The following is a 24,817-nucleotide window of genomic DNA, read 5'->3' as shown; positions in this document are numbered from 1 at the left end:
ATGCAGGTGTCCATCGCCTGCACGGACCACAACCTGAAAAGGGGGAACGGGGAGCACAGCAAGCAGAGCGCCACCAGCCCCAACGTGGTCAACCAAGCCCGGGCGAAGTTCCGCACCGTGGCCATCATCGCGCGCAGCTTCGGCTCCTTCACGCCACGACACATTTCGCTCAAGGAGTCCACGGGGAAACACACTGGCATGAAGTACAGGTGTGTGTTTGTGTGGCTTAGTGACTTTTTTTTTTATGCCATAATCTGCATTATTGTCCTTTAAATTTTCTATATTTAATATTTCTATATTTCTTATCATTCTTCATCACTCTTTTATTATGCTGCTCTATTTTTAATTAGTCAAGTCCACACATTTGTTATTTTCACCGCAGCCCGATTCCTCCACTGAGGGACTCTTTTTACATCCATCTAGAAGCTGAATTTATGTAGAGCTCCAAAGAGGCTTTTAATATCGCCTAAATCAGAAAATGGCTTGTTGAGAAACCGCCACTTCCCCGGTTGACTTGTGTGTTTGACTCTGGCAGCATCCGGCTCCGAATCTTGCGTACAAACATGGTGCCGTTAGTTTCTTTCCGAGTTCTCCGGATCAGCACGGAACCAGACGGTGCTTTTACGAGGGCTTGTTTTGTGTCTCCGGTTTAACACATTTGATTGTGTTGATTTTCTCTTGAGTTAAGTCGCTTCGCATGCTGCTGTGTCAGATCTCATCTGGCTATGTTGAATATAGCTTTGGGCAATTTTAGGACTCATTATGAGCAACAGATGTCAGCAAATGTCTAAATTGATGCAGCCTTTTCTCTTGTTGTGAAAACTTTTTTAGCTGCAAATAAATGCTTTGAGTTGGTGGAAATGGTTTTCCTCTGCATCCTTAGATCACGCATGTTAAATTTTAATTTCCTTGTCTGCGGTCGTCATTTAGCGTCATCCTTTCAACAGCAGCATAATTCCCAGCAGACTCATCAGCCGCCGCCGCCACCGCCGTGTGTCTGAATAGGGCTTTTCTTCCTTGCTGCTCAGGGAAGATTCCCTTCTGCCACGTATTCCCTGGAGTCTCTCTGACAGACTAATTATCACACATCGTCTGCTGCCATAAACAATTATCGTGTCTCCTAATTGATTCATCTACGATGAAAAGTCCACATTGAGTTTACTTTTATACAAGGCCTCTTAAACAGCAGTTATAATAATATCCGTTAAAATCTCAGAAGTACAATTTTCATCTGATTGATTTTTTTTTTGTACAGTATTGCTTCTTGCTTAACATTCTACTGCCGCACTTTAGAGCTGCAAATGAAATTGTAAGGGCTCATATCTGACGGAGAAACGAAGGAAGTGAATATCAACAGAAGGTGACATGAAACACGGATTCATGTGGGATCATTTTATATGTTAGAATCTTATTAATGCTTTGAGCTGTGGACTTGTGGACTAAACTGTGGACTTTGTCCGGGTGCATTACATTTTAAATTGGTTGATTCATCGGCTTCGACTGGTGCTGAAAGATGACGGGCAGGTCCGAAAGGCACAGGTGAGACGGGCTGGGTGTCAAAAGCCAAGAACCGTGTGGAAAGAAAGTCAGCATCAGCAGCAGATAATATGATCAATCTGTCTGAAAGGATCTGACACGCTAGACTCTCCAGGAAGATCTTGTGATTGATTGGCATTGATGAGAAAAAAGAATCCATGTTGCTTGAGTCCCGATGGTGGTGGTGGCGGCTAATGATTCTGCTGGGATAGGTGAGACTGGTTGATAACAGTTGGTTGCAATTTGTTATATTGCCTTAATAAATTGCAGATTTAGTTGGCGATGGAGCTGCACACACACACACACACACACACACACACACACTCGTTTATGTACAGCTTTCTCTATAGGATGTCAAACCGCATGCCAGTGTGGTCTTCCTGTCAGGTTGTCATTAAATGTTTAGTGGGCAGAGGATGGTGAAAGTGTTCCTGACAATAGGAGTGGAAGGATGACGTTCCGTACGGGAACAATGGAAGCAACTCTGAGATAAGAGGGGGAAGGAAACAAGAACAGGCAACATTGTTTCCTCCTGACAGTAATGTTTGGGGTTTTTTTACAGTACGAGATCAGATTCTCTCTCTCTCAACCTTTGAATGAAAACTCTCTCTCTCTTTCTGTTTCAAGAGGTGAAGCCGGGGTCGTACGCTCCATCTGCTCTGCATGTTAGCTGAGGATGGGTGTATTTCAAATGCTGTATATCACACTGAACACACGAGTGGTTTTTGTTATTTACACCTACAGACACAAATCTTTACTTGGATTCACATGTTGGACAACAGATGTGTTAAAGTGTCTCCTGGCTGACCGGATGAAGAATGACTTTCAGGGTGTGTGATTAGAGTAGATCCACTCAACATTACAAATAATGGCAGGATACAGTCACCTTTAAATATATAGGATTTTACGCTACTTTAGTTTGTGTTGTTTCCATGGAAACGTGTTGCTTTTCCGTGGAAAGTAAATTTAAAGGTGATTCTGCAGGTCGTTCCTCTTCTCTGCTTCTCTAGCTTCTATTGCTCGTTCTGATGCGTTTACGCTTTGAGGGATGCTGAGCACTAATAAATGCATCAACGTATTTATAATTATCCTTTTCGCGACCGTTCCAGTGACGTAATGGGCTAATGGGTTGTTCAGGTGTCCTATGGCGAGCTGGAGCGAGGCCTTTAAATATTAATACGCTGGGACCACAGCAGAGTCGGAGCAGGCTTGACTCCTGTATAATGGCTGCTGGATGCATCGATGTACGCAGAAACACAAGAGGCTTGATTGTGGTGAATTTACATGGCCACACTTTGCATTTCATTCCAGCAGTGCAGCAGAAGCGGAAGATTCGAGAGGCTGTTGCTAAAACACAGCAAGTCTCCTCCTGTCGCCGTGGCGACGACTCATCCGATCCATAATGAGTTCCTTTATCTTGAATCTGTGAACAACGTTTGCCTTGCTCGATTGATCGGACAGATCTGCAGGGGATAGATTTCCATATCAGATCAATGAATTTTCATCACGTGATAGTCTGATTACTGTACAGGGTTTGCATCGGCCCACCAGGGAACGGCATCACAGGCATTAAGCATCAGGCACAGCTGATTCTCATGTCCTTGTGACCTTTCACCTTCCAAAAGAAGCATAAGACGAAAGATTGAGTTGGACGAGGCCCATCGGCGGATCAATCGAGCAAGAGTTGCCACCTGATCGGGCGGTGGGGGAGCCGATCTGTCTCAGGGTGGGACCTCATGCCTGTTGGAGCAGAACTTTAGTAAGTTCCTTTAAAGCGTCTGCCTCATCCGAACATTACGGACACGCACACATACAGGCAGTCGGCAAAGAAACAACAACAACCCTGTTCTGACATTTATCTCTATCTATATGGGAGGAGCAAAGACAATTCGATGCACGGACATCACATGATGCTAACACAGCTAAGGAAGAGCCTTTCATTTTCAGCCACTGTGATTTTAACTGTGGCAAAAACACCAACAACAAAAAGCTCAGTTGTGGGTAAAATAAGCCAAAAAAAAAAAAGAAAAAAATCTGGGAGATGCCAAATTATCCTGGTGATCCATAAATGTGTGGCAATAAAAACAAGCGTGAGGGCTGTGTGAATTCCATGCAGCTGTTCTTTTCTACGCTGCAGCACAAACAATTTAACGGGAAAAAACAACAACAACACTAATAAAAATGAGAAGGAATAAAAGACGGGATTCTTAGTGCCTCCAGCCGAGCTTCAAACCAACCAACGACGACTCAATGGTCTGAATTAACGTTTTCTCAGCATGTTGCTATGGTAATCTCAGCCTCGGTTTGTGCCTTTGTTCAATTTGGAAATGCTTTTGGAAAAACACAAATTCGAATGTGAGAAACGCTTCTTTTTTCTTTTTTTTTTTTTTTTTTTTATAAAGGCTGCCTATATATCATGAATGCATGAACAGAAGCTACACTTACGACTCGCAACAAATACTTTAGAGCAAAACCCCCCCAAATTTGTTGTTGTTGCTTCTGAAATGTTGTTCGTTATTGTTAAGCTCATGTCGTCTCGTCAACCCTCGCAGGGCGTCGTTTGGTTTCCACAGTCTGAATCCACGGTTTCATTTCGCTGACTTTAATTCCGGTTTATTATCCACGTGGCTTCTGTTCATCTCGCCTGCCGGAACCTCTGATCTTCATCTGCGGTTCCTTTACCGGCAGCGGCGGAACAATCGAAGCAGATTTCAGAGGTTGAACGCTGACAAAGAGCAGGATGGAGCTTCGGCCCAAACTTGGGAACCTTGAATTAGAGAGTGAAGAATCCAAATGGATGAAAATGAAAGAAAAGCCAAAATCATGCATGCTAATGAATTATGTCCAAAAAAAACGGTGACGCAGCAACAATGGTTCCCCCATTCAGCTGTGTGTAGCAGAGGAAGCGGTGTGTGTGTGTGTTTCTATCCATATGAAGGCCATAATTGACTTCTGTCTCCATGGCGATGTTCTGCGCGCTCTGTGTGGGTTTGTCTAATGTGTGTGTTTGATGGAATTTGTGATTCCACTGGTATTGAAATGAAACGGCCTCGGTTTAACCTTCTTCTTCTTTATCTTTTTGAGACCAGACAAACATCTTCTTCTGCTCCATTCTTTTGAAAGGTCACAAGAATCCGGTGTTCTAAATCAGCCGATCCTGTGTGGAAGCTTCATGGCAGAACAGATCGATGAGCCGCAGGACATCAAAGTGGAGTCATTTCACAACTTTTAATGAACAGAACTGTTGTTGGTTTTTTACTTTTAGGTAAACCCACATGTTGTGTAACAACATAATATGTGGCATTTAAAGACTGACTGGCATTTTGGTAAAAAGGGCACACGCTCTGAAAAAGAGGGCGCAGCGCCCGCCCTGCAGGGTTCAGAACCCCCCCCCCCCCCCCTTGGGCACAAACACACTTTTACAAGTTTACAATCAAACTGCAAGCACAGTGTCTTAGGGTGAACGCCTTCAGAGATCCAGATCTATAAGAGTCAGTCTAAAGGCGTGTGTGTGTGTGTGTGTGTGTGTGTGTGTCTGCATTGTTAAAGGCAGTGAGGGAACAAAGAAGCTGTGATGAGTGGAACAGCGTGACAAACGGAGGGAGGTTTATGTAATGGCTGCTCATTTTCACATTTTGAATGTATGAATTGTTAACAGGCGGCAGCAGGTCTTTACTCTGCGGGAGCGTGCCGATCCGATGCAGCCCTGCACTCCGTGGAGTTAAACTCTCACTCGTGCAGTTTCTCATCATTTCTGTCCGCATGATTCGACATGCGAGCTTTCATGCTGCGAGGTGTGCCGTTGATGCGTTATTTTTGCTTTTATCTTTTGGATGAGATAAAAAGAGGAACAAAAAATGCAACGAGCTCGATGAGATGAGTGTAATTAGTCATGTTGCATGTGTGTGTATATATATATATATATATATATATATATATGGGGTCGTTAATACTTTGCCAGTCAGCATTGTATTTCACTGAGCTAGCACATCTGAAGTAAAGCCTAATTTATCACATTCACTGCGTTAGAATTTAATTAACACATTACACAAAGATTTAGCAAAAAGAGAGACGACTAGAGACCCGAATCGACCCGACTGCTGCTCATTCGCTGCCCATTATTAACCCTTAAACTCTGCTAAACAACCATTTGAACATTTCACCTCTACATGTCCAAAGGTGTTGGATTAATGCTGTATTTTAAGGCTACCAGTCTGTTAATCATTTAATATCAATTTATCGTTCATGAATATAATGAAACGCAGATTAAAATATTAAAAAATAGACATGCAGATCGCCTGAACTGACTATTTACTATTTTTTACATTTTGTTAATGCAATAAAACAATATGGTAACGACCTCCATAAAAGTCCAATAAGTCGTAATTACATGCTGGGAGAGCCTAAGCTTTACAGTTAATGGTCTGCTAACGTGATTCTAACTGGAGCAGCACTCATTTGTTTCCACCGGCTTGTTGTATTTGTGTGTGCGTGAAAGTGTATCCATGTTTGTGGTCGGTGGATAAACAGCAGAGATGCACTTTAAACGGATGCATTGAGATAAACTATTGTCCAATATTCTTTAGCTTTCTTTGTTTCTCAATTCTGCGTATTACAATAATATTCCCACGTGATGTGATCTATTTATTCGTTCAATAAAACAAAACATTAGATTTAATTCATTGCTGGTTTTATTCCATTCGCCATGTTTCCCTTTAACCAATGACCTCTTTTCATTACGTGAATGTTAATGACTCAAGGGTGCAATAACTCAATCCTGGTGGGGCTTTATGACCCCGGCGATCATAAAACGGATGCTTAAGTGTTTATAACAGTTTATTAGAGGTGCGGCGGCGTCGTAAGGAAGTCGCAGCACTATCGGCGCCGATCCTGCTGCAGGCTGCATCAGGAACAGGAAGTGATGTCAGCTGGTTTGATCAGATCGGGCACTCCCATGGAGCAAAATAGTGAGCGTGGCGTGCACGGCGTCCTGCTCTGTTTGTGGTTAATATGCATTAAAACGTCAACCTATAGCAGACATTGGGAGGGTGTATTTAATTATGTTAAAATAAACTGAAAAAGTTGCATTTTCCCTTTTTGCTGAGATGACTTTTTATTTATTTATTTTTTGATTGGAAACCGAGTGACAGCAAATTAAAAACGGCTCCGTAAGGATTTTAGATTTTAGTCTGGAAAGCAACTTTTTCTGCATCTCGTACAGTTGTTGGATAGTTGCTGACTCAGGTGAAATCGCATTGGTTGAAAACGCTTTTGAATGGTTTTCATTTGAGAAGCCACGGGCAATGAAATTAGTTTGTGATAACGACTCGACAACTGGTGGCAACGAGAAGAAATTAGTGACACACACACACGCACGCACAGACATGTGTCTTCAGTCGTATCGATTGAAGTCCTAACTAGTGTGTTTAATGGCCCAGAAGGATTACCTGAACCCGCTTCAGATCGGTGAAGAAGATCAGTGCCGTTTTTCCCGTTTGGCTCAGAGGTGCTGCCGAGGCGTTAGATTCTGCTGCTGTAAAGAGGGACGGATGTTTTATTTGTTTCTCGTTTTGCAGCAGGGAACTGCAAACACACAAAATAAAACCCGCTAATCCCCATAAAACCTGGATTAGGTATTTGTTCTGAGTCTCACGACGTATGCTGCAGCGGCATCCTTAATATGGATCTGGCTTTTTTACGAAATGTTCAACCACCCAGTTATAAATTATATAAGTGTGATGTTTTTAGCATCCGGGAACAAATTTTCACTGGAGGCATTTTTTCTGCAAAAATCAATCCTCAAATAAAATGATGAAATCAAGAATACTGGAGAGGCATCCCGCTGAAGAACATTTTATAGGTACATACATTACAAGCAAAACATTAAATAAGCTTAACTCCTATTTACACTGATGGTTTATTAAAATCAGCCCAAACCTACAACTTGGCCGACATGTTGTAAGGTCAAAGTGTTTTTATATTTGCATATGTATAGAGCGTTTATACTGTACACACTGTGTGTACTTGCTCACTCAGGCTCCACACCCAGTGCATTCCGCTCGCTGTAACGTCGTCGTCGTTAAATGAGTAGAATTCCCTGACGACAGCTCGAGGAACTGACAGTGATGCTGTGATGTTGTGCTCAAAGGCACTTTGGAAGCTTGAATCCTGAAGCTCTTAGCGTATTTGAAATCCTGACGCCGTGTGTGTGCGCTTCTTTAAAGTCTTTTCAGAGCTCCTCAAAATTTAATTATGTATTTGCTTTGTTTTGCCTCCCGGCTCTTACTTGACGCTCACTATTTGGGGAACTTAAACAAAAGCCGTTTTTCTATTCGATGAAGGATACGTTGATTTTTCTTTTCTCTTCAGGTAAAAATGCACCAAACGGCACCATGATGTTCACGCGCTGCACTTTTCTTCCAATCTTAAAAGGGTCAAAAGAACAAATATTACACGTCTCTTCTGCTACCTGCTATAATCTTCCACGTCCCTGATCTCGCCAGAAATGTGTTTTAAGACGCAAAGCCGGTCTGTCCAAGAGCAGAAAAGAATTTCTGAGTCTGACACAACACTGGAAGGAAAAAATAATAATTCTTTGTCACTATTTTCTCCAGTCTGTCCAGAATATGCGTTAACAGTTGGCTCACATCCACGCTAGGATATCACCGTGCTCTGCAGAATACCCATCAACAAGCTAGGGTCCCCTATGGCTCCTTTCAGATAGAAGGTGAAATGGATTTTACATCAAAACGATTCTCCAGTGCTGTGGATCCCCGTCTGTGAAACCCGTGTGTTCTTCGGGCTTCTCGCTGGACCTCTGGAAACGGTCCGGGCTTCGCCGCCGAACGGCGAGGGGGACTTTGACGGAATGATTCAGACGTTGTGAGGATCTCTTGCCCACGCTGCCGCTCTGATTCACTGGAGGCACATGTGGTGTTGCGCTCGGCTGATCTATCCACAGACGGTAGATGATTACGCAGTATGTGAACGTTTAAACCTCCACGCAGCCTCTGAAGGCACCGCCAGGGGAAGACAGAACTTGAAGGCATTCATGCCTCGCTTGACTGTGAACACTTTGCATATTAAGTACTAAGCCGATGTGCTGCAGGAGGTGCATCTAGAGATGCGTGTGTTTTACATAACGTGTGGCCGCCGGGGCAGCAGTCCGGTTCTAGCAGAACCGTAACCTTAAAAAAACATCATGATGTGTGTTTGTGTATTTCCACATGCTGCATTCAGACATTTCACCAGCTAAGTGAACAAACATTGAATCGAGTCTCCAGCCTCCCCGTCTCTGCCTTTTTTCGCAGGATGTGAGGCAGAAGATACTGAAAGTCGGCTGTATGACCTTCCGAGTCTCGCGTGACCTTGCCTGTCAGGTGGCAGCTTTTAGACCACTTCCACACAGGCTTGTGTTTAGGCTCTGAAAGCGACCCACTCGCTGCTTCTCACCCCCTCACCACCAACCCACTCGCTGCTCAGGCTTTGATAGGCATGAAATGCCCCCACTGTGATCGCTCCTTCGTGCAGACGCGCTCAACTGCAGGCGCAGCAACCCTGAGCCCGTGCACCCGCAGTACAGGCGCATTCATGCACGACTGCATGGGTTAATGCGCACGGCCGTGCACCTATGGGGATTGTTTTCCTTTCAAAAGAGACTTTTTTTTTGTAAGAATGATGGTTGTGATTTCAATGTTTGTTTGTATAAATCTTTTGCAGGCAAAGGGTCACTCTTATTGCACTCTTGGGCTGCAGCCTGATGCATGTGATAACGTGGGAGGAGGAGTGTCTCAATGTCGGATTGACTCAAAGCCCCCCCCCCCGTGCAGTTTGGGATAACTCCATTGTTGTTTGTTATTGCTTTTCATGATGCTTGCCGAGAAAACAGGAAAAATAGACTACCGTCCATCACCGGGTAAATAAAGACCCGTTTAAGTGGAGATGAATGAATGAAGGCTTGTTATGGTAGATGTGGTTCACTTTTCATTAAATATTTGATGGGCTGCATTGGCGAGTGTGTGTGTTTGTGTGTGTGTGTGTGTGTGTGCACGCTAGTGGTCATTTATATTCATGCATGTCTCTAAGCATGTTGCTGTGAAGCATCTCTTTAAGGGCGATCCCTTTCTATTTTTATTTCTCTTCCTCTCTTCACTCTCTCCATCTTATCTCGTTATCCTCTTCACACACTTTTCTTTCCATTCATGCCCAATCATCCCGGTGAGAGCTGAATTGTGTCGTGCACGCTCAGCGCTTTTATTTGAGGATTTATTTGTTCCTGTTATGACTCGAGTCGGCGTTTCTCTCCTTTCCTGACTTTAGAGCACGATTCCTGCCTTGCTTTTGTTCATTAATAGATTAATCGGGAGGTAGTTTTGCTATGAAATCACGCTTCCCGGCCGCTCTTTGCTCTCCGTTTCATTGCTATGCAGGCTGTTCCTTTCTAGACTTGAGTTAGAGGTCACCTGGGTGGTCATCATTCATGGTCGTGACTGGGCGAACGGCGGCAACGTCATTAATCGCTGGCAGAGCGTTGTCTGACTCAGCGCCTCTGTTCTCCGTGAAGCCTTCGTCTAAAAGCGTTGTCATTTTTCACACCTTTCATAGCGTTCCAATCCACGTTTTTTCTTTTACACCTCAGCATTTCTTTTTGGGGTCAGCCAATGGGTGTTTAGATTGAGATAACTTCTTAAAAATCCTCTCGCAGTCCAAAAGTGCAGAAATAAACTCTAAACTCCTGCAGGAAAACATGAGCTGTCAGCAAGCTGATGAATCGGAGCTGCAGTTTTAGCTTTGCACCTGCTCCAGACTTTATTTAAATGCATTTAAAACTACACTGTTTTGATATAATTAAGGCAGAGGTTCATATCGGTGTGATTTTTACAGCGCGGATGTCTACGAGAGATCTGATTCTATTCTTCTTTCATTCCAGGAATCTTGGAAAATCAGGCCTCAGAGTGTCCTGCTTAGGACTTGGTGAGTAGACCCTTTGTTACGGCCCACAATGCACTTCTGCACCGCACTGTATAGAAAGTGTTCTGATATACGGGATTGCTTTAAATCAGCGAGACATCTAATTAAGTCGCTCGGTAAAAGTTGGCAACTTGAAACGGATAAAGACTACAGTCGGAGTCGTGCTGGGAATCGAACAATTATGCCTGTTTCTTATTAAAACAACAAATCTTCTGCGGTTATATAATTCCCATACATCCGCCGGGGACACATAAACACTCATGTTTTACATATAAATGCACATTCACGCAAACAAACACACCAGCTTGCTCTGGGATTAAGAAACGGCTGTTTCTCAATCCAAACGCCACCCCTGCTGTTTTTACCCATAATGCACGCGGGACCTTGACATTAAACATCGCCGTCGCCGCTGCTCCGTTCATTCCGATGTCGGCGGACCAGATTTGAATCCCGCTTTCTGTGACTTGACTCTGATGTTTGGGCTTCATAATTCACCTGCTGAATCTGTGGCTCATTTAAAAAGCTGGTTTTTACGCCGGTGTGTGCGCGACCCTTGAAAATAGATTTACATATTAGTTGCTGACAGAGAGGATAATTGACTATTTGTTTTGTATGCACTTCTCTCACTGAGTGCTTAAAGTGGCAGCACATTCTAATTATTTTTTGTCTGCTTTTCATTGCATTCCTTTAACCGTGTGACCTAGAAAATGACTGTCGGTCATTTGCAACAGCTAATGCATTTACGAGGGGAAAGTAATCGCTTCCTGTTCAGAGGCGATATTTATTAGACCGAATTAACATTCACGTGTTGCACAAGATGCATCTTGAACATGAAGGCAGCCGTCGAGCTCAAATACTCGCCGACTGCGTGAAACCCCCATCAGCCGTCTGGGATTTGGAAAAATCAACCTAGTGCAACAGGGAATGGTGACTTTTTTTGTGTGTGACCCCTCTGGGTAAATAAATCCAACGTTTTTCTCAAGACTCAACCTTTTATGTTTGGCAGAGGAGCTGAAAATTCTGCAAAGAGGGGGATGTTTCGTTTGTGTGGCGTCTATCTGGACCGAGTAGACCGGTTGTCCCGTCCCATGTCCGTCTGTGTTACTCAGACGGACATGGAACGGGACGCTCTCCAGTTGTCCTGTCCCATGTCCGTCCGTGTTACATAGAACACGCAAACACGGACGGACATGGGACGGGACACCCTCCAGTCGTCCCGTCCCATGTCCGTCCGTGTTACATAGAACACGCAAACACAGACGGACATGGGACGGGACACCCGGGGTTTGTTTCCTAACGCTGGAATCTCTATCCCTTCCAGGTACGTGGGTGACGTTTGGGGGGCAGATAACCGACGAGGTATGACGCATCCTGCATGCCGAGTTATTTTAAACTGACTTCTAATTGATTGACTGATTGATTGGTTGGTCGGTTTGGTGTTCTGTAGCGCCGAGTGTATAAATATGTGTACATTATTGCACATGAATAATTCTAAATTAAATGTAGGTGTCCCGGTCAGTGTGGCTGTAACACACACATCAGCCAATAGTCAACCGAGATATTGAGAAACACTTTTTGAAGCTCCATTTACTGCAATAAATTTTTTTATACAAATTTATTTTAATGTGATCAAAAAATCCAGGATCTCTTCTGGGACCTTGAGACTCACTGCCCGATAACCAAAGGCCAAAAGGTCCTCCTTGTAGAGTGGACCCCCCCCCCCCCCCCCCGCCCACGTTCCCATTCTGTCCGTTCCGTCCCTTCATCTGCCGTCCACAAAACCACAAAACTCCATCTGCTCAGCTTGCACTTTCCATTTCACACGTCCATTCATCAGTTTCCGACGTGCATCTCCAGCATCAATCTATTTCACCCGCCCCTTCAAAAAGGTCTAGCAGACCCCCCCCCCCCCGGTAGTTGAGACGGATTGTTTCATCCCTGCGCTCCAGCAGAGACCGGTTAAGAGACGGAACATGCCATTCATCTCCGCTTTCAGTGCTCCTTTCTAAATCCTCCTCTCCTTTACTGGCAGCTCTACCTTTTCATTCTGCTCCTGTTGCTTTAATGAGAGTCCGAAGCCCAGAGCCTGAACGAGACGTGGTCGATGTCCTGCTCGCCGTAGTTCTCCCCCCCCCCCCCCCCCGCCCCATCCATCCTCTCCGAAAGCATCAGGGTGGAATATGATGAAGATGGAGTCCTTAAATATGAATAAATTAGGAGAGGTTCAAGTCTAGAAATGACTTCAAATAGAATTATTTTACCTTTAAGAGGGACCTTAACACACGTTGTTATGCCGCCTCAGCCCTTTATAATTTAACTTGCTGAATGCTGAATGTCCATATGAGGACAAAGGCAGACCAGCAGATTCCACACGCACACACACACACACATGCACACACACACGCACACACACGCGCACACACGGCTCATGAACAGTAGAAATGAATGCATTTCCTGCACACTGACCTTTCTGCATCACCTCTGTCCGTCCTGACGTCTCGCCAGGTCGCAGAGGAGCTAATGACCATCGCCTACGAGGGCGGAGTCAACCTGTTTGACACAGCCGAGGTCTATGCAGGCGGCAGGTGGGTGTCGCGCGACCTTCTCCTGGTCAGGTGCAAACGTCCACGGAGGCTCCAAGAATTGTCTGATTATGGACTCGGTGGACTCGGTCCTGCGAAGTCGGATTAGTTCCATTTATTTAAGGTGGTTCTGGAGTATCACGCATTTTCAATATTGATTCTATGGTTTTAGTCAGTGTTTAAGATAAAGCCACTTCTTCTGTATCAACAGACCACAAAACATAAAAAGAAAAGTGAGGCGCAGATTCTGTCAAGTGTTATATTTCAGACTTTTAACCATTCACAGATAAGTCTGCCATCTTTGTCCTGCAGGGGGGGGGGGGGGGGGGTCGTTTGCTGCAGCTTAATGAATCCAACTCATTTGTGTTGCCTCACAGGGCTGAAATCATTCTGGGGAACATCATCAAGAAGAAGTGCTGGAGGTAATGGCAGCATAAACGTGTCTGATGGCTTCGTCACTTTCCGTGTGCGAGAATGGAAATGGAGGATGACTAGTGTGTGTCTGTGTGCGCGCCGTGATTGGGTGTGTGTCCGTGCGCGCGCCGTGAGAGGCAGCAGGGGAAGTCTTCAAACCTACAAGATGAGGATTGATCTTTCTCCCGTGCATTCGTGTCGTCACGTCGGATGCTGGGACCGTTAGATATGACGCACGCCTCGTCAGCATTTTGTTCAGATGCATTTCTGCACACGCAAGCGAACCGTTGAAAGTTGAATTCATTACGGAAGTCTGCTTGCAGGCATTTTTGCTTTCCTGCCACTTTGAAAATATTCAGTTCTGTATGCTTTTTTAAACGGCGCCATTTTCAGTACTATTAACGAACTCTAGAACGGGGTCGTGACCTCTTTCCTGCCACGGAGCGGTTTCATGTCGGGCAAGTTTCCCGCAGACTCGGGAGTAATTAAACTAAAAAGAGGAATGTGACCTCTAAACCTGAAGTTATACACATTTAATAACCATTAAACGCTCTCTCTCTCTCTCTCTCTCTCTCTCACCTGTCTCAGACGATCCAGCTTGGTCATAACGACGAAACTCTACTGGGGAGGAAAGTAAGTTTGGAACGTCAGGAAACCTTCACTTGCTATGCAAGGAAAAGCCATTTTGGTGCAGACTACCTGACAAAGTGACGTGTTTACAGATCCAATCCCAAACCTCATTATTTATAATCTGGATGATTATACCACAAAAGCCATCCTGGAGCGGCTAACGATGCTCGCCAGGCTAATAACGGCAGCTCGCTGACTGTTAGCAAGTTAGCCTCTGTTCTCGCTGAGGTTCTGGTTTTCCTCCAGCTGTAACCCAGCATCCATCTCCATCCTGCCTCCCCAGGAGACACCCCCCCCCCCCCCCAGGAGGAGGCCACACTTGGGGGGGGGGGGGGGGGCGCTTTCTTCTAATTTAGGGGTTTTACTTCTTTCTATTTCTCTGTAATAACCTGAACAACATCGAGCCACACAAAACGTCCGCTATTGGAACGACCGGTTTCTCTGCTCGGAGTGGAAGAGAGGATAAAGAAAACGGCTTACTGCGTGCACACGCACACGCACACGCACACACACACACACACACACACATCCTTGGCAGAGCGCATCCAGCTGGGTCCGGTGATAAGGAGGAAGTTATTTTCTGTTCCTGAACATTCCTGGAGGAATATCCAATATCCAGTCCTCTCTCTCCCGTAGGGGGGGGGCTGGATGTCGTCTATGGAATAATGCATGAGAATAAAACACTTCATGGACCCACCTGTGCTGTATAAACACACATGCATGCATAATAAGGTCTGTACCAATTCTGATCATTGGTTTGTGCTCGTCCTATCAGAGCAGAGACAGAGAGGGGCCTTTCCAGGAAACACATTATTGAAGGTGAGACGTTCAAAACGGCCTGAGATCCGTCTCTCGTCTCTCACGACAAAACCCTAAACGGCGTCTCTGCGCCTCTCAGGTCTGAAAGGCTCCCTGCAAAGGATGCAGATGGAGTACGTGGATGTGGTTTTCGCCAACCGCCCCGACAGCAATACCCCGATGGAGGGTGAGTCAGCCTGATCGGCTTCTCTCTCATGACCTGCGGCCAAACTAATAAAGGATTCGGAATTTCGGATTGGTGTTCAATGACCTTCATGAACTGCCCTTTAGAAATGCTGCCACCTTAGATTCATGTAAACCTTGATTCTTGATCATCTTGCAATGCCATGGCAGAGTGGGGTAAAAAAAAAACTATACATAATATAAAATAATCTTCTCTCACGCAGAGCTAAAGTTTAATTTTAACATCATCACAGGCTTAGGTTGAAAATCTGATTTGTTTTAAGTTCCTGAGGTTAAAGTTGAATTACACAAAGACCTTTATTTCACTCTTCCCGGTTTGTTGCCTCCTCATAGATTCCATCTCTTTTTCCCACCATCTGCTCCCGCTCCTCTTCACGTCCGCCACTCCATCGCTCTTCCTTCCTCCGGTCCGCCTCCTATTTGGGCCAGACATTTGTGGCAAGCTGCAATTAAATGCACCATCACAACATGTTGCTGCAGCAGGACGGGACGGGACGAGGAGGAAGGCGAGGAAGACGGTGGCAGCGAGAGACGGGAGAGAGAGATAATGATTTACTCGGGTTGATGCTATGCTATTTCCCTCGACAGATCGCTTTCAGCACGCATCTGTATTTCAGGTTAATTATCGCTTGCCAAATGAACGGGGGAAAGACATCTTTACGCTCCTGTTGATTATACATTCTGTTCTTTAACTCCTTGTTTTCTCTCATCCAGATTCTCCTCCTTAACTTTCTGATGCCTTGTCAAGAAGCGGTTTTATAGGGTCCCGCCGCAAGTGAAGGATTGCAGTGTAATTGGCGTGCGCGCAGGGCGGTGATGAAGAACCCTTAATGACAGCCCTAATCTGGATTTGTGTAGCCGCTGACAGACGTCGAATCGCATCGTCAGCAGAGTTGAGCTAATTGCGCCTTTGAAAATGGAGCCGCTTGAATGTGATTCGAGCAGCGTTAGCATGTGAGCTCGTTAGCTCGTTAGGGACGGGTGATGACGGCGTCTGTCTCTGCTCCCATTGGCCAGCTTAGATCCTGCGTTTGGCTTTTTTCTCTTCTTTATTCTCTTCTCTTTCTTATCCTTGCTGTTTTGGAGATGAATCTCCCAAAGGCACCCGCTTTCTCATAATTCAGTTTTTGCTTCTGGGTCTCGTCCGTCTCTCTTTCTCTACCTTGTCTTCCTTTTCTTTTCATGAAGCCCGGCCATTGCCGGTTCATTCAGAATCCGCTGCCAGCCTCTGGGCAAAGTGGCTTCCAGCCCACGCCTGAAGCTCTTCATCTCCTCTTCCTCGTGTAGACTTTGTTCTCCGGAGGTTGTGCAAAAGACAAGGGAAGTGGATTCATTAAGCCCCGTTGCGTTCAGAATGCTTCCTCTGCTGGGGGGGGGAAAGGGATGGACAAATACTGATGTCTTCCAGCAAACGTTTTCTCTGCGTGCGTCCTCACTAGCTCGCTGTGACGGAGTCGGTCGGTCCGCCTCCTGACGACGCCGTGCGTGTTTCTCCACAGAGATTGTTCGGGCCATGACCTACGTGATCAACCAAGGCATGGCGATGTACTGGGGAACGTCTCGGTGGACGGCCATGGAGATCATGGTAAGGGTCCAAAGTGTGAGACATCACTCATAACCATGGCAACCGTCAGGCCAACTAAAGTAAGGAGTGTTTTCCAGCACTTTCCTGCAGCTCCTCCTCCTGTCAAAATCTTCCCGCCCTCCCGACATTCACTTTATTGTGTGTGCGTGTGTGTGCGCGTGTGTATGTGTGTGTGTGAGACAGAGAGGAACAAATGAAAGTGGCGTTGAAGAACCCAACGTGCGTTCTCTCAGCCCCTCCCTCTTCCCCGGACGAGAAGTGGCGAGGAGCCGATATCTCTGTGGAACACACGCCCAGATGAAAGCTGTGTAATTTAGATAGCATCAGTAATGAAAGGGGGGGGGGCGGATGCAAACGCTGCTCCTCCGCTTACATGACAGGCACATGCGTGTGCGCACACACACACACACACAGACCATGAACATGTCATGGGTTGCACTTGCAGCATTTATAAATTGTATAAATTGAACAATGACACCAATGTAATCCTCGTCACACTGAATGAATGACCTCCGAGCAGCTCTCTGTTGGGCAGACATGTTGTCCACTGCAGGGGCACTATGGGAGGGGGGTGGGACGTATATAAAGAAGCAACACGTTCATACGTGTGCAAGTGAAACATGTGAATACTGTTATGATTCCTCAGAGGGCCGTGGTGAGGAATACTGATTGGGCGAGTTCCGCCACGCTCCCACAGGTCGCCCCCCCCCTCTAGGAGTCGAGCTCCTAACCTTGACTCTCCTCTGCATCGCCGCATTGTCTTTATTTCTCTCTCGTTCATTTACCCTCACCAGAAGGAAAAAAGACACAGATTCAAGTCATTGTTAATCGGTTGTACGGCAAAAATCACGAGCTCAAATTCCACGGTCTCGATTCAACCGTCCTTTGATTGTCTGCCCTTTTCGTTTTTCTTTTATCTCCAGGAGGCGTATTCAGTGGCGAGACAGTTTAATCTCATCCCTCCAGTGTGTGAGCAGGCAGAGTATCATTTGTTCCAGAGAGAGAAAGTAGAAGTTCAGCTGCCCGAACTTTACCACAAGATAGGCAAGTGTGTGTGTGTGTGTGTGTGTGTGTGTGTGTGTGTGTCTGTGTGTGAGAGAGAGAGAGAAGAATTGTCGAGTTGCACTCGGCTATTTGAGTAAAATTCAGGGCATAATTTCGCATTGATTATCATCTCTTCATTCACATTCCTGTATTTTCCGCCGCGGTCTCCGTGGTTACAGGAGTCGGGGCGATGACATGGTCTCCGCTGGCGTGCGGCATCATCACGGGAAAATACGAAAATGGCATTCCTGAATCTTCCAGGGCTTCCATGAAGGTGGACAGAAAGAAAAACAAAATCACGACTTTGCTTTTGAAATTCCAATTCCTTCGGTCAACTTATTTTTCCTCCTCTTCCTCCTCTTCCTCCCGCCAGTCCTATCAGTGGTTGAGGGAGAAGATCGTAAGCGAGGACGGGAGGAAGCAACAGGTCAAGCTGAAGGAGCTGAACCACATGGCGGAGAAGCTGGCCTGCACGCTGCCTCAGCTGGCTGTGGGTGAGAACCCCCTGGTGACTCCACCCTCTCAGGAATACCGTGGGGGGGGGGGGGGGGTCCATGAGCTGGGCGTTAAAAAGATTGCGCCAGGCTCTCTGGAATATGTCACCACTTCTTTTCCTATGTATCTGGGAAGGCCAGGTAGAAGAGGAATCTGTTTCGTGTTCTTGTGAGAGCAGCAGTGCGCCATCAAGTGGCCGCTGTATGAACATCAACCTTTCTTTTTTTCGTCCAGCGTGGTGTCTACGGAACGAAGGCGTGAGCTCCGTTCTTCTGGGAACGTCCAACCCCGAGCAGCTCACCGAGAACCTCGGGGCCATACAGGTGAGAGCAAGCAGGAACAATTGGTTGGATTTGTTTGGTCTTGTTCAAGAGGCTTCTTCAGTTCTGTTGGATGAGAGGTGAAATGTCTTCAACCACACTTGAACAAGTCCAGTTGATTCTTCATTTTTAGTCTTCGTGAAGTTCTTGCGGTGCTTCTTAAGTTGAGGGACACCCAGAGACTATTTGTGCTTGCTTCTCACTTCCTGTCTGGCACGCTCAATGTTTGCTGTTTCGCTGCCCAGGTCCTTCCTAAGATGACCTCTCACGTCGTTTCCGAAATTGACCACATCCTGGGCAACAGGCCGTATGGCAAAAAGGACTACCGCTCTTAGACTGGGCCTAGGAGCTTACCTGGCTGCTCAACCATGGACCCTCAAGGCTGCGGTTCTGTCCGGATCCTCTTCAACAACCGTCCTCAGCCCATGACTGCATACAGGAACCTGTCCCAGCCGGACCAGCTCTACCAGGTCTGGTCTGGTCCAACTCGGCCAAGAGTCAGCTTTTCTGCAGCCTCAAATGCGACTTAGTCCCTCTGATTCGATCAAAACCTTTGCTCCTATTAAGGCGTTAACCCTTCCAGCACTAGTCCATCAAAAATATAACTATGCAGAGCTTAGTGTTGCATTTCAGATGTGTGTCAGATCAAATCCGTCCAGGGGCCTCCGTAAGAAATTCAGACGACACGTTATGGACTAACAGCTAACGGTTTGTGATGTGCATGGAAACGGTTTTACGGCTACGGTTGGGAATCGGGCTGCACATTATGAAAACCGCTGCAGCTTTATAAGTGCCTTACTCGAGGGCACCTTGATAGTGGTAGTCGAGTGAGATGGTTTTGCTATGTGACGCTTCATCCGCTCGAATCTTCCCAGCTCAGACCTTCAAATATCAAGCCTTCCGCTCTAATAATACACAGACTTCCATCCACATGCGATTAAATTTGAACACGACATAGAGAACGAGGTCATATTTTATTCATGTGACTTGCTTAGGCTGAAAGGTTAGGAACAGCGACACGATAAAGTCGTATTTGCATGAACATCTCCTGTCAGCCTTTGTGCGTTTAAAATGCTATGCAGCAAATATACTACCAAGAGCAAGAGCTCAAAACGTCTCCTAGCTCCACGCTAAATGGATAGAATGTCTTGAAAGCTGTGGATGCGGCCTCGACAAGCTGGTTTTCTATGAGCGTAAATTAGCTTCCAACTACCAAACACACTCGGGCCAGTATTTAGGATAGCAGAGAAATAATTAGATTCACATCCTGAGTATATTAACCAATGGATGCATGTTTGTTCTGCTTTAGTGTGTCGCCCCCCTGTGGTATTTCTGAGGAACTGCAGCTCCTCTCCGGATGTAAGAGGGAAAAACTAAAAATCTTTCTTCCTCTCTTCCTTTTCCTATTCATCACGTGACATTTGACCGAACCCTGCAGAACAGTACTAAAATGTGCTGCAAAAATTAACAGCACACACAGATTAAAGTAAGTATTTTAGAGTAGTTAAAATATTATCTTTATTTTGACATTTTCAGGATCTTTTTCTTTTGTATGTACATAACATGTTAAATGCTGACCTTGCAACCTGAGTAAAACCAGGAATAGGCCTCTCTTACTGTCCTGTACAGTACACATGATGTAAATAGTAAATATTGATTTTTCTGGATTAATAACGGCATTTCAAGAAAAGTAAGCGATGAGCTTCTGCTCAGACTTCAGCACTGACCACGGATCAGGTGGGCTCAGCGCTCGCGGTTTTCACATGTGCTCTTCTGGTTTATCATATGGAATATAAGCCATCACAGGTAAATGCAGAAGTGTCGGCCAGGTCCCGGTTGTGTCGCTGTCTTGTCTCTGGTGTATATTTCTTGACTTGCAGCACAGGCATCCTATAGATTTTAATCAAAGGTACATTTCTATCTTTTGCAGGACTTTTGCCAAAAATGCTTTTACACAAATTGTAACAGAGCATCAATAAGCAGTTTGGCTCTGGCCTTGGATCAGGAAGAGACTTCCTGAGGTCTTTCTGCATTGATTGGGCCTTAAATATATAATGGTGGCTGATCTGACCTCCCGTTAGGCGCCATCCTTACAGAACGACACCATGAACGCTAGCAGGTAAATCACTGTTTTGACTCTTATCTAAATGTGGGCCATATATGGTCTTAATACTTCACACTTTTATTAAACTGTTAGTGTGTGTGCAAGTCAAAAAGATTAGTTGAAGCCTGTGACCATGGCGACCTGCTGGTGTGCATGGAGACGTCTCCACCCGACAGAGTGCCTTGACTTGTGACTCGTACGACAACATGAAGAAAAAAAACATTCAGGGATGTCTTTCGGTGAGTTTCTAAACAGCGTTTGAATGGTTTTGATGGAACTCTAGTTCAGCTGATCTACAGAATGCACTTCCCGTGACTTAAATTGGACAACCGTGAAAAATAAAAGCAGCCGAACTCAACTAGTTTGCGTAGCGGCTTCCGTATTATTTGTGTATCCGGCTTTATTATTTCTCTCCTGGACAGTGGTTTGTCTGTAAATAGCCTATATGAAAGTGTGATTAAAAATAAAAGCATTGCCAATGGATTCGTCAGCGTCCCACTCCATGTTTTATTCTGAAAGGGCTCCAACACAGACGACAAGCTATAACCAATCGCTTTATTTACTACAAAAAAACAGAAGACACACCTGGAGAAAGCCTCTCCAGACATTTGATCATGAATGTAATGAAGCTGAAATGTGATATTCTGGTGGCCCCTTTAAAAAAAGAAACACATCACAGAGTAGACACATCTTTTATCAGCTCCCCAGCCTTTCATCCTCTTTTACTTGGAGCCTGTGGACAGCAGAGCGATGAGGCCTGAGGAGGCGCTGATGGACAGGATGTAGTTGCTGGGGGAAGAGCTGGTTAAGGAAGAAGCAAGTATCAATAGAACTCATTAAAAGCATCGAGTCAGGATAGGACAGTTTAAAAATGATGTGTGCAGTATGATTCAAAAGATACACGGTGGGGTTGAAGTTCTTCAGCAAGAAGAAAGAGGCGACGATGACGAGAATCAAGAAGAGGGTGTTGTTGTAGAAGATGGAGAAGGTGGTGGCCTCGTAGTCTGCGACCTCATTCTTCTTCCACAGGATCCTAGACGAACAAGGAAAAGCATTTTAACAATCACGTAAATATATGGAGGAATGCAGGCAGCCCTGCTAGGTAGTTATTCTGAAACAGAGGACGTCCAAAGAATCGGTCTTCACAGGGTGATTATTACTGTTCTGTGGTCTCTCAACTCGAAGCTAAAAGGCTAAGGGTCCCCACTATATTCCATTCCCGTGTGTTTCATATTAAACATTCCTCGTCAGTGATTTACTTCCAAGGTGAGAAAATGTCAACAGCACAGCCCAGCGAGTCCCGACGCTGTACCCCCTGAATAAATAGGTAGGACAACCCGCTTAATTTTAAGATCTTGCAACCCAAAGTTCCATCATCCACTGTGCTGCGGTATAGAGATACGCGATGCGTGATTCGTGCTTCACCTCTCATCTTTCTCCTTGCGGGACATCTTGCGGTTGTCTGCCTCAGACAACTTCCTGGTTACCTCCTTGGAAACGGCATCCTCACGTTTCTGGGCAACTCTGGAAGATGGAAGAAGAACGGCCACAAACGGGGTAAGTAAAAGAAAACGAACAATCCAAATGAGCAATAAATGAAGTTTAATGTGTTCATTAAATTAATCCAGAAAGTGTAAAAGCCTCTGATGGAACAGGTCCAGTGTACGATGTTCAAGTTTCTTACTTGTGTTTGAGAACAAACTTGACATTCTTATAAGCAAAGGCCACCAGGTAGGTGCTGACGAGCGTCATCACAGCATACAGAACCGCTGATTGGACAAGATCCATGTGCCATATCCTCCAGAACAGCCCTACAAAGGTAACAATCAAGAGTAGAGAAACTGTCAGAATACGTTCCACAGGGTGGTTAAATGCACAAGTACTGCAACTACTTTCAGAATCATGTTTAAAGATACAAGATGTCTCAGAAAAATCCATCAAGCATTTCACGTTCTTGTATACTGAGAACTTTTCCTAGCTACTTAATGTAGCTAGGAAATTAGATAAATTATAGTTGTTATTTCATTTTTGGCCAAAAAAGTAAGTAGTGCGTTTTTAAATCCACCTGGTATTCTACAATAACGATAAGAGTTCCTTTAAGAGTACTGGAAAGCTGTATGGTTTATTGTTGCTACACTATAATGCTCTGCAGCAATAATCGATATAGCTTTACCATTCTTATCTATATTGTGCTATAACGCTGTTATTATGTGACAGTTTTAGTGATACTTCTTCCCTAAATTAAACTTTCTCGTTACTAGCACCGCATTCAGTGAACTATTCCTTCATTGCGCCTCATATGAATCGGTGTTAGCATAGCCAGCTAGCTAGCTGCTCCAGCCTCTGGTACTCACAGATGGGGATCGCAGAAACGATGAGCGCGTTTCCGTAGAAGAGAGCGGTGGACTTCGCGGAGAGGTTCCTGCTGAAGTCCTGGAGGAGGAGGTCTTCTTCGGACTGCTGCTTGCCGCTGGTTTTGGGAGCCATGTCTGGTGTTTGGCCGGCTTTGCTGCTCTGGCTCTGAACACAAGAAGACTGACACGTCGGTGTTTGGGGGAGAAGAGGGACGTGTCAGCACGAAACCGGAAATACGTCAGAATGTTTCTTCTTCGTCTCTCCCAAAGCAGACGCACTACAGCATTTCTGCCCTCTACAGGAGAAGATTTAAACTGTTGGCAACTGAGAATTTAAAAGGTATTTTAAATATAAAATATAAAAATAAATTACATTGAATTACAGTAAAAAATAAATAAAATATAAAGGATTAAGGATTCGTGGAAAAAAAAGCGAGATTAAAATGCTTCCTAATGCCCCTTTGTCTCCTTAAATCCAATTCCTCATGAATGCTTTTTCACCTCTGGTCTCCAACTTCTGTTGCGGACACTCCGTAAAACCCTCTTCATTGCAGCACCAACTATTTAATGAAATACCAAAACGCAAACGAACAAAAAAAAGAAGAAGTTTGTTTCTCCCTCAGCTGGATTGAGAGTTCAAATAAATGCAGGATTCATCTCTAGTCCACTAGAGGTCAATATGTACGTGTCTGTGCGCGTATTCGTGCCATGCATATCTGAGGAGGGACTGGTAGCGTGATCCGCATGTTTCAAATCACGAGGATTCCAAATGATTAAGGAGAGTCACGTCATGACCTCATAATGTTTACAGTACTTATGATGACAGACTTTGTCAGATGTCAGACAGGTATTTTTCATCAGAAAGAAATTTGACCTATAGTGATTGATATGAGCAGAATGAATCGTGAAACAAGGGTTTAAACTGATATGACCTTTGTAGACTAATGTGATGTGTGGCAAACAATACATCCCCTCTAAACCACAATGTTGAATGAAATCTTAATCTTATAAATTAATAAATGAAGTCAGTTTAGTAAATCCCATCCTATGGGATCATATCTTTCCCTGTTGAATCCAAAATCATATTTAAAACTCCCCATACACGTCCTCATCTGACAAACATCCCGTAGCCCACGGTGTGCATGAGAGTGTGACTCGACGGCTGCAGATGCATAAGACATCAGTAGAGCATGAGCCTTCCTCATCTCATCCCCCTGAGTCACATGCCTGCCGCTGCAGACGTCTTCAGACCAGACAGATATTTGTTCTGCTGCTGCCGCTGCTCTGCTTCACCCCTCCCTGAGCTGCTCTCTGTGGATGCAGGAGCAAACAGCATGTGCGTGTGAGCGAGCGCATGGGTTCGTGCTAGAATGCATAGCGGACGGGGCGGGTTCGCGTGATGTCCCTGTCTGTAAATGGGGATGGAGTTCAGGGATTAACTGTGCACTTCAGGGGGCCAGGAAGGAGTCACAGAGGGAGGGAGGAGGTGATGCTAAAGGGCCTGCCAACACAATGCCAAGAAAGCTTGGTTCTTTCTTTCGTCCTGACTCCTTTACTTTGGCTTCAGTGATGCTACAGTCATAACGACACACGCTGTGACGCCTCCTAGGCAATGCTGGTACGTTTTATCTCTCTGTGATCATACCCCAAGGAGTGCTTTTGACAGATCACCTCTCACAGAGACACATTTCTTTTGAGTTATCTTCTAGCACTAGCCCAAAGCTAAGCTCCAGCAGCCTCTGTGTGTGTGTGTGTGTGTGTGTGTGTGTGTGCGCATGGCA

The 24,817-nt window shown here is 45.3% G+C and overlaps 2 protein-coding genes across 2 annotated transcripts; one reads left to right on the top strand and one right to left on the bottom strand.

Moving 5' to 3' along the window:
• kcnab1a (potassium voltage-gated channel subfamily A regulatory beta subunit 1a) lies at nt 1-18,913 on the top strand. The gene is made up of 14 exons (XM_068745146.1): nt 1-209; nt 10,466-10,509; nt 11,828-11,865; nt 13,012-13,091; nt 13,466-13,510; nt 14,091-14,135; nt 14,908-14,951; nt 15,031-15,117; nt 16,634-16,719; nt 17,643-17,763; nt 17,943-18,037; nt 18,137-18,257; nt 18,493-18,581; nt 18,824-18,913. The coding sequence occupies exons 1-14, from the start codon at nt 1-3 to the stop codon at nt 18,911-18,913; spliced, it is 1,194 nt and encodes a 397-aa protein (XP_068601247.1).
• A 2,252-nt stretch (nt 18,914-21,165) lies between these two features.
• Nucleotides 21,166-23,253, bottom strand: ssr3 (signal sequence receptor, gamma). Its single transcript, XM_068745285.1, has 5 exons — nt 23,037-23,253; nt 22,367-22,493; nt 22,108-22,206; nt 21,584-21,715; nt 21,166-21,471 (listed from the first exon to the last, which is right to left on the bottom strand). Exons 1-5 carry the CDS (start codon nt 23,167-23,169, stop codon nt 21,405-21,407), a joined length of 558 nt encoding a protein of 185 aa, XP_068601386.1. The 5' UTR covers nt 23,170-23,253; the 3' UTR covers nt 21,166-21,404.
• Between the last annotated feature and the right edge of the window lie 1,564 nt (nt 23,254-24,817).

The sequence above is a fragment of the Brachionichthys hirsutus genome, chromosome 11 (genome assembly GCF_040956055.1).
Source record: "Brachionichthys hirsutus isolate HB-005 chromosome 11, CSIRO-AGI_Bhir_v1, whole genome shotgun sequence".
NCBI lineage: Eukaryota > Metazoa > Chordata > Actinopteri > Lophiiformes > Brachionichthyidae > Brachionichthys > Brachionichthys hirsutus.
This window is presented reverse-complemented; position numbering and strand designations above follow the sequence as displayed.

Coding starts and splice junctions, on each gene's coding strand:
- kcnab1a (XM_068745146.1), top strand. CDS start 1: ATGCAGGTGTCCATCGCCTGCACGGACCACAACCTGAAAAGGGGGAAC. Junction 14,136..14,907: donor AAACTCTACTGGGGAGGAAA/GTAAGTTTGGAA, acceptor TCGTCCTATCAG/AGCAGAGACAGAGAGGGGCC. Junction 17,764..17,942: donor CGAACTTTACCACAAGATAG/GCAAGTGTGTGT, acceptor CCGTGGTTACAG/GAGTCGGGGCGATGACATGG.
- ssr3 (XM_068745285.1), bottom strand. CDS start 23,169: ATGGCTCCCAAAACCAGCGGCAAGCAGCAGTCCGAAGAAGACCTCCTC. Junction 22,494..23,036: donor CGTTTCTGCGATCCCCATCT/GTGAGTACCAGA, acceptor TTACCTTTGTAG/GGCTGTTCTGGAGGATATGG. Junction 22,207..22,366: donor AAGTTTGTTCTCAAACACAA/GTAAGAAACTTG, acceptor TCCATCTTCCAG/AGTTGCCCAGAAACGTGAGG.